Here is an 8,810-nt window from a genome sequence, read left to right on the forward strand (position 1 = left end):
CCCCCCCCCTTCCCCCGAAAAAACTCACCATCAATCGAACGTTCGTTCAATCATAGTTCTCGCCAGTCGCACATACTCCCCCCCCCACCACACACACACGCACCACCCTCCAACACACACACTCTCTCACACACACACACACTCTCTCTCTCTCTCTCTCCCACTATGTCCTACCAACCCCCTCCCAAACCGGCCCCTCCTCCCCGGCCAGCCAAGCCACCTGTGCCCGAGCCGCCGACCTCGTCCGGTCTCCCGCCGCCACCGCTGCCTCCGCCGGCACACTCGCCTGCGCCACCCATGCCCGCACCGCTGCACCCTGCCGGGAACCGCGGCCATGCCGGATCGGCACCCGGGCCTGCCCTCCCTCCTCCGCCGCCGGTACTTGCGCTCGATGCGACAGGGGTCGACGAGGCGTACTACGACAACCTCGAGGACGACGTCAACGATGACGACGACGACGACGACGACGACAACTACGATGATGATGACGATGATGATGACGATGACGTCGACGAAGAGGAAGAGCTGCGGAGGCGCAGGGCTACCGGCCGATCTGACGATGGCCTCTTCGGCAATGTCCTCTCCGAGCTGATCAAGGCCCGCGTGCCCGGACGGAGGCAGTCGGGCAGGTCTCGCAGCGGACGGACGCTGCCGTCGACGCCTGGTGAGCCGTCCCGGCTCTCATCGTCGTCAATGGCTGCTGCAGCTGCCGCACGGGCGGCAGGTCCAGTCAGAGGCGGTGGGAACGGCTCTCCGCGTCGGCTCGCCCACGATGGCTCGCTCACTACGCCGTCGGGCTCGCCGCGCTCCAAGCGGGCGTCGCTGGCGGCAGACGACTCGCTGACCGAGGGCATTTCGTCGAACGACGACGAGACGGCCGAAGACTTCTCCGACGACGAATACTCGACCATGCTGGCGTATGGCCACTTTCAGTCGGCCAACGCGTCCAAGGACTCGTTCCGCTACGTCGCCAACACCCTCCTGCACTCGTCGCTCTCCATCGATGACCCGACGCTTCCGCCGCCGCTCCCGCCGCCAGCCGCCGCGCCTTCTAACCTCAGCACCCGCAGCCCGCCGCCGCCGCCGGCCGGCTCACTCGCCACCCCGGCAAGCCGCCAGGCCTACCGTGCCCAGCGCGCCTCGACCTCGGGCACCTTTGGCCTCCTGTCTGAGCGCCCCAAGAAGCCCGCCCGCCCGCCGCCGCGCCCGCCTAGCATGCCGTCGTCGCCCGCCTCATCGCCGCCGGTCTCACCGTCATCGGGCTCGTTCCCCGCTCCGCCGCCGGCGCTCTCGACCCGTCCCCCGCCGGTCGGCCCGCGGGTCTCGTCGCAGCGCTCGTCAACGATAACCGCGCTCTCGCGGAGCGCGCCGCCGCTTCCGCGCTCGCGGCCGTCGTCGATGCCGCTCAAGGCCCGCATCGCCCCGCCGTCGTCGTCGCTCGGCAAGCGCATGTCCGCGCCCGTCGACTCCTTCCGCACCTCGACTCCGCCACCGCCCGCCCTCCTCCTCGCTCCGCTCCCGCTCGTCCCGCGGCTCGCGCCCGACACCCGCACCGCCCTCGAGTCGGCCCGCTCCCGCGGCAAGCCGTCGTCGTCGCGGTCCGGCACTGCGCCCGGTGGCTCCCAGTCGCCGCGCGGTAAGCGGTTCTCACGCGACCTCTCGACCCGCACGCCGCCGCCACCGCCGGCCCCAGCGCCTGCAACCGCCTCGCCGCCGCGGACCAAGCCACGGGTCTCGGTGCCGGGCGCCGACGCGCAAGCCAAGAAGACCAAGATGAACCTCGCTCGCGACATCAACCTTCTCGGCGCTGCTCGCGGCATTTTCGAGCCCGAGCCTGTTGCGGAAGAATACGTTGATCGGGCCGACCTCCGATGGATGACCGCCGACGAGCACATCGCCGCCTTTGGCGAGGGCTCGACCGAGATCCGCGAGATCGACGCCGCCTCGCTCGCTGCCCTCGTGGAGCAGGCCACCCACAAGCGGTCGAACACCAAGCTCCAGATGCAGCTCCTCCTCTCGTACCCAGGCTACACCACAGCCCACGACCTGCTTGCTGCCATCATCGACCGCTACTGCATGGAAGTGCCGCTCGGCCGCGAGAAGGAGGTCATCCCGGTCCGGGTCCAGGCCTTCCACATGCTCAAGCTCTGGCTCGCCGAGCGCCCGTTCGACTACACCGAAGACCCCAAGCTGGCCGACGCGCTCCGCGCCTTTTTCGACGGCACTCTCCCCTCGATGGGCCTCGCCCGCACCGGCCAGGTCCTCAAGCGCTGCCTCGCAAAGACGCTCGAAACATACTGCGGTGACGGCCAGTCGCTCAAGGCCTCAGACATCCTCTCGGCCCACGCCATGATCAAGGCGCCCGCCGCCGCCACCATGGGCCTCGCCTGGACCGACATCTCGGACAAGATCCTCTCGGAGCAAGTTACCCTCTATGATGTCGAGCTGTTCAAGAAGATTGGCGTCCGCGAGCTGTTCAACAAGGCCTGGTCCGACAAGCACCGCAAGCATGAGCGCGCGCCCAACGTGCTTGCCGTCATCTCATGGTTCAACCACTTTTCGTCGTGGATCATCACCCAGATCGTCTCCGAGACTTCGTTCAAGGCCCGCGTTAAGCTCGTCGCCCGCTTCATCACCCTCGGCAACCACTTCCGCGTCCTCAATAACCTCTCGGGCGTCATGGCCGTCGTCGCCGCTCTCAAAACCGCAGAGGTCAAGCGCCTCGCAAAGACCTGGGAAAAGATGTCGTCCGCCGACATGCTCCGCTTCGAAGCCCTCACCGACATCGTCTCCATGAAGAAGAACTACGCCAACATGCGCCGCATCGCGAACTCCACCCCCGATGACGGCTTCTGCCTCCCCTACCTCGGCATGTACCTCTCAGACCTGACCTTTATGGAGGACGGCAATGTCGACACCGTCGACGACGGCCTCATCAACTTTCGCAAGTGGCGCGGTGTTGCCTCCATCATCGGCATCATCCAGCGCCATCAGAAGATGCAGTTCAACAAGCCTGTCCACACCGCCGTCCGCGCCTACATCAAGACCGCCACCATCTTTGACGACGAGCGCGCCTACGAGGAGTCGCTCCTCCGCGAGCCGCGTAAGAAGAAGCGCAAGAAGGCTACCAAGAAGTAGTTTGCGCCCCTCCCGTACTCAATCTCTCTCTCTCCACCCCCCTTTCTCCGTCCCCTTCGCTTGCTCGCGATCTCCTGCGTTGGGGTTTTTGCTTCACAAACTACATCAGACGTCGCTCGCGACATCGTCATCATCATACACCCTCCCTCCCTCCAGAGCCTTGCAGTGCATCTGCTGCCACCGCACCCTCACACTCGACGCCCATACATACCGGGGTGGAGCGCAAGAGCCAAAGGCGGTGGCAAGACCATCATGCCTTTTGCCGCAGCGCCGTCGTGGTGAACGACGCCAAGTAGTTGCGGTAGTTGACCTTGACAAAGGCGGCGAGAGCCTCGACGGCGGCGGCAAACGATCCTACGTTGCGCTCCTCGCCGGGCCGCGGGAAACGCCCGCTGAGCATCGCGCACCGGGCCCGCTTCACAGTCCAGTTCTGCAGCGCCCGCGAGACCGACTTGTGGTTCTTGACGTGCATCAGCTTGGCCGCCCGCGTCTGCGTCAGCCCCGTGTGGTTCATCAGCAGATACCACGCCAGCTGCCGCGCGAGATGCACCAGCGGCTTCTTGGACGTCGACCGGACCACGTCCGTCGTCATGCCAAAGCCGCCGGCCACAGCCTGCACAATCGTCCGCACCAGCGGCTTGGCCGCGCTCAGCGAGTCACCACCGCCACCGCCCGCCCACTGCAGACCTGCGAGTCCGAATCCAGGTCTCCAATCGGGGCGATGCGCTTGCGCGAGAGGTTGGCCACCACCGCCGTTTCAGGCGCAGCAGCCTCCTCCTCACCATGATCATCGCCATCGCCATCGCCATCGCCAGCCTCGCCGAGGTCGAGCTTCCGGTTGCGTGCCCGTGGCGACGCCGACGGCGGCGATGAGCTGACAGCCCGCGGCGATGGGCCGCGCGACTGCGCCGGCGAGCTTGCCGAGCTGCCCGAGCGCTGCGACGAGACCGACCGCCGCGACGAGGGCGACCGCCGTGACCGAGTCAAGCATGCCTCGGGACTGGGTGTCCGCCCGGTCGGCGTCTGGGGCGACGCAAGCAGGCGCGACGCAAGCAGGAGCGAGTCAAAGCCCGACGGCGAGAGCGGCGGGTCGGGCGAGGCCGGAGGTTGGCGGCGGCGGCGGCGGAAGGACGACGATGATGACGACGACGGCGGCGGCGGCGATGTGTGGCCCGACGGCGAGGCGAGGACGGCCTGGCGCTTGTTGGCCGGCCCGCCACAGGCATACTCATAGCCCAGGCCGGCACCAGAGTCACCCCGTCCGCGCTTGCGTCCGCTCTTCCCCGCCCCTTCCGCTTCCCTCCGGGGGCTGCCGGCAGGAAAAGACCGTGCGTGGCCCGGGCGGCAATGGATAGCGCTGCCGGTGGCGGTAGATTCTACCGCCAAACCGGAGTGGCTGCCGGCCGGGCGGCACTTTGTAGAATCTACGCTCGAGCCGCCAGCCGAGCTCGCCGGCTGGCGGAAGACAATGGGGCCAGACAGCTCGAGGCAGCTTGGGTTTCGGCTAAGGGTAGCTCTAGTGTATGTGGGTGTGCTCCGCATGGTGGGACTGGTGCCACTCGCCTGGAGCACTGGCAGAGCTGTCGTCCGTCCCATGCCGTCACTCGCTGGCCGCTGCGTGGGTCAAGTGCTCCCGCCGCTCCGCCCACCAATCGATTTTGCCGCTGCCTGTTTTTGTGGGACATTTGCGCTGCCTCCTTTCTCGCCTGCTTCCTGCCGCCGGTCCAGAACCACGGCCCAAGGCCATGGAATGCGGCATCCACTTCTAGATCTCCCTTCGCAAGCCTTGACGGCCCCTCCTCGCCCCTCCAATATCAGTATCCTCTTCGACACATGTCATGTCTCTCGCTGCACTTGTCCTGCCAGCGGCCTTTGAGGGCGAGCGACAGCGATCAAAGCAAGAGAGACACAATCTGACGCCATCACATCGTTGCAGAGGCTATAGCGTAGCTTGAGTTGAAAAATCTTCTCGTTGCGACAAGCTCTGCCATGCCTACAGTCCTAGACGCGTAAGCGGTTTGCCGTCTCAGAAAAGCCGATCACGAATTGCACAAAGTGCGCCAATCGCCACTTCATTTTGGCGCCATTTCCACCCTCGTCCCCTGCTTCACCCCCATCTACGCACCAACCACCCCTCTCCGCCCCCCCCCCCTCCACACACAGCTGGCCAGCATGCTCACACTACGGGACAATCAGATCTCATCTCCGCCCGCGATCTCGAGCCATCTGCGGCTCTACCGTTCCAATCGCACCGAGGCAATCAAGAAAATGACGAGTGACTGCGCATGGCATGGAGGGAGGTAAAGTTGGCCCACTGGCGTCTTCAACCCCCCCTGGTACGCGGAAGGTGGCCCTGATTTCAACAGCGTTCCGGCTACAGAATTTGATTGGCTTGCACTACGTCTGTACGCGGTGGTGTCGTTGTGGGTGAGACAGAGATGCCTGTGGCCGGCGTGCGTGTTTGACCGCGGTCAATGTGCTGTCCGAGGTTGCTTCTTGCATCCCGCCACACTCGACTCGGCATCATGCTGCTCGATCGGGCGCGACAAGTGGTCATCATGGGCATGCGGATACAGCAGACGAGTGTGGGCCGAGCCCAGGGGGCTGCTGCCGCCGCGGCAGCCACCGAGGTCTCCGAGTGGCTGGCACTGGTTGCCGAGGTGGCGAAAGAGGCGTCGGCGTTGTCTGGTGCGAACAGAGAGGCTGGGGCTGAGGCCGAGGCTGATGCCTCCGCCGGGCTCGCCGACGCTATTGCGACGGCCGAAGACGCCCAGATTGACGAGATGTACCATTTGGCGCTGGATGAGGCGGCGTGTCCGGGCGGCGGCGGCGGCGGAGCGTATGTGGCGATCGCGCCGGGTGCAGGAGGGGCGGATGCCGGCGAGTGGGCGCAGATGCTGGGCGCGATGTATCTGCGATGGCACGGGCGACACGCGCGCGGGCGTGATGCCTCGCAGGCGGCATGCAATGCAGCCGGGGCCCATGGCGTCGATCTTGTGCTTCCGGGCGTGCGGGCCGAGGGCTGGCTGGCGCACGAGACGGGCGTCCACAAGCTGGTCCGCCGCTCGCCCTTTGCCAGCGGGCGGCGGCACACCTCGTTTGCCTCTGTACGAGTCCTCCCACTGCCTGGCGAGGCTGCGCGCGGCCCCGACGGTGACTCGCTCCTTGCCTCGCCCGACGTGAGGGTTGAGACGTTCCGGGCGTCGGGGCCGGGCGGGCAGAGCGTGAACACCACCGACTCGGCCGTCCGCCTCACCCACCTGCCGACCGGCATCTCGGCCGTCGCCGCCGATCGCTCGCAGGGTGGGAACAAGCGGACAGCAGCACGGACGCTGGCTGCCAAACTAGCTGCTGCCGCCGCCGATGCTGCCGCCGCCGACTCGGCTGCCGCCTATGCCGCTCTGGATCGCAATGCTTTTGGTTCGGGTGGTGTGGTGCGGTCGTACGTGCTCGACCCGTACACCATGGTCAAGGATGCTGCCACAAGCATCAAGACGCCACTGGTCCACGATGTGCTTGACGGTGGTGCCTCGCTCGACACACTCCTTGTCGCCGGCCTCGAGGCCCGCCTCGCGTCGCCGGCCCACTGATCACTGCTTTACTCGCGCCGGCGCTTCGATCCGGCCTTGGCCTTCTTGCTTTTGGTCTTGCCCTTGCCCTTGGTCTTGGCCTTGGCAACAACCTCGACCTCAGCCGGGGCCTTGGCCTTACCCTTGGCCTTACCCTTGGCCTTGGCCTTGGCCTTGGCCTTACCCTTGCCGCCGGTGGTCTTGGCCTTCTTCTGCGCCGGCTCCTCGTCGTCCTCCTCGTCAAACACGACGTCGTCATGGTCGATGTCCTCGGTGATGGCGACAGCTTCGGCCTCGGCCTCGACCTCGACCTCGGGCTTGGCGCGCGTGGCACTGACCGGGCCGACGGCGACGGTGGTGAGACGGGCGCCCGAGTCGATGGTGCCGATGTGGGCGGCGGCAAAGTTGTCGTCGGGCGTGCCGATGGCCCAGATGGCCATGGTGCCGTCGGATGAGGCCGAGGCGAGAAAGGCGACGAGACCGTCAAAGTCGTGCGCGGCGGCGTGCGGCGGGCGGAAGACGGCGAGCGAGCGGACGCGCGCCGTGGTCGGCGCTTCGAGCTCGTGGATCGGCTCGCCGGCGGCGACGTCGTAGATGGTGACCAGTCCCGAGTCGAGAGCAACCGCGATATACGTGTCGTTGAGCCAGACGGCGTCGGAGAGCGCGGCGCGCGGCGGCGTATCGTACGAGCCAATCTCGGCGCCGTCCTCGGCCGAGACGACGCGGAGCGCGGCGCGGTCGGCGACGAGGTACGCCAAGCCGGACGGTGCCCACGCCAGCGCACGCGGTTCAGCCATGCTGCGGGTCGAGAACTGGGCACGCCCGGTGAGCAAGTTCCACATCTTGAGCCCGCCGGCGGCATCGACCGAAATGGCGAGCCGGCCCGAGGGATGCACAGCAACTCGCCGCACGCCGGCCTTGTGTCCACGCAGCGCCTTGATCCGCGCCCAGTCCCGCGTCCGCCACAGGCACAACGTCGTGTCTGCCGACGCCGTCACCATGTACCCGTCGCCAAAGAACGCCAGATCGTCGACCGCGCCCGAGTGTTCCAGCAGCGAGCCGCGCTCGCGCATCTTGACCATGTCAAACAGCTGGACCGAGTCGTCGGCGGCGCCGGACACCATGTGCTTGCCGGTCTCTGAGAACGCCACCACCCGGACGGATGCCGTGTGCGGTTCCGCACCAAAGATGGTCAGATGACTGACACTGCGCCGCGTCGATCGATATCCTCACTGTGAGTGACCTGCGCAACCGAAAGCGGGCGGTGTGTGTGTGGGGGGGCGGTGTGTGTGGTGGGGGGGGGGGGGGGCTTGTATAAAAATTGTTACCCCACCCCCCACCCACCCCCCATCCCCCTTCCTCCTCCTCCGGCTCGACGTACCTCATGTCAGCTTCGACCAGCACCTCGTAGCCAAACAGCTTGTGGGTGTAGGTACCTGCGCACAGGACAAAGGAGGTCATTCCTGATGTGTGTACAGGGAGTGGAGTGTGTATGAGTGTGTATGTGGGGGAGATAGGGGTGTGCACGGAGTGTGTTGTGGAGGCGAGCGGTGGCTGTGGCTGCCGTCGTCCGAAGATGGATGCGGTGATGGGAAGGGAGGTGGGGGGTGGGGGGAGGGGGGAGGGGGGGGGGGGGGGAGGGGGGGATGGCCACATGCACCACATGCACCACATGTACCACACTACCACACGCGGCCATTACCATGTCACTGCCCACTGCGGTATCATTCAGGATGATGATGATGATGCCGATGGTGATGATGATGATGGTGATGGTGATGATGATGGTGGTGGTGGTAGCGATGACGGTCTTGGTGGCGATGATGGTGACGGCCGATGATGGTGGCGATGAGGTTGAAGAAGACAACAACGATGACCTTGACGATGACAACGATGATGATGACAATGATGACGAAGACGAAGACGACGACGATGATTACCCATGACCATGACCACAACCATGACCATGACCACAACCATGACCATGACCACAACCATGACCATGACCACAACCATGACCATGACCATGACCACAACCATGACCATGACCACAACCATGACCATGACCACAACCATGACCATGACCAGACCCACGAAGACATA

The 8,810-nt window shown here is 65.7% G+C and overlaps 4 protein-coding genes across 4 annotated transcripts in view; 2 read left to right on the plus strand and 2 right to left on the minus strand.

The window, feature by feature from the left end:
- AMSG_09455 (Ras guanine nucleotide exchange factor A) overlaps positions 1-3,138 on the plus strand; it is a gene marked incomplete at both ends in the record, with an annotated part of 4,309 nt that extends 1,171 nt beyond the window's left edge. The window contains one exon of the mRNA XM_013898849.1: positions 217-3,138. Within this exon, the coding sequence (XP_013754303.1) occupies positions 217-3,138 (2,922 nt within the window). The remainder of the gene's footprint in view (positions 1-216) is intronic.
- A 250-nt stretch (positions 3,139-3,388) lies between these two features.
- Positions 3,389-4,680, minus strand: AMSG_09456 (uncharacterized protein; the record flags this gene model as incomplete). The annotated part of the gene is made up of 3 exons (XM_013898850.1): positions 3,389-3,775; positions 3,826-4,416; positions 4,567-4,680. 3 exons carry the CDS (start codon positions 4,678-4,680, stop codon positions 3,389-3,391), a joined length of 1,092 nt encoding a protein of 363 aa, XP_013754304.1.
- A 983-nt stretch (positions 4,681-5,663) lies between these two features.
- Positions 5,664-6,658, plus strand: AMSG_09457 (PE-PGRS family protein; the record flags this gene model as incomplete). The annotated part of the gene is made up of 2 exons (XM_013898851.1): positions 5,664-6,605; positions 6,626-6,658. The coding sequence occupies 2 exons, from the start codon at positions 5,664-5,666 to the stop codon at positions 6,656-6,658; spliced, it is 975 nt and encodes a 324-aa protein (XP_013754305.1).
- Positions 6,659-6,720: 62 nt separating this feature from the next.
- AMSG_09458 (Pak1ip1 protein) lies at positions 6,721-8,251 on the minus strand. The gene is made up of 2 exons (XM_013898852.1): positions 8,089-8,251; positions 6,721-7,913 (listed from the first exon to the last, which is right to left on the minus strand). Exons 1-2 carry the CDS (start codon positions 8,166-8,168, stop codon positions 6,737-6,739), a joined length of 1,257 nt encoding a protein of 418 aa, XP_013754306.1. The 5' UTR covers positions 8,169-8,251; the 3' UTR covers positions 6,721-6,736.
- Between the last annotated feature and the right edge of the window lie 559 nt (positions 8,252-8,810).

The sequence above is a fragment of the Thecamonas trahens genome, assembly GCF_000142905.1.
Source record: "Thecamonas trahens ATCC 50062 unplaced genomic scaffold supercont1.50, whole genome shotgun sequence".
NCBI lineage: Eukaryota > Apusomonadida > Apusomonadidae > Thecamonas > Thecamonas trahens.

What these genes read in the sequence shown, in the direction of transcription:
- AMSG_09458 (XM_013898852.1), bottom strand. Translation starts at nt 8,168, where the DNA reads ATGACCTCCTTTGTCCTGTGCGCAGGTACCTACACCCACAAGCTGTTT. An exon ending in CTGGTCGAAGCTGACATGAG is followed by an intron (nt 7,914 to 8,088) that starts GTACGTCGAGCC and finishes GACGCGGCGCAG; the next exon opens with TGTCAGTCATCTGACCATCT.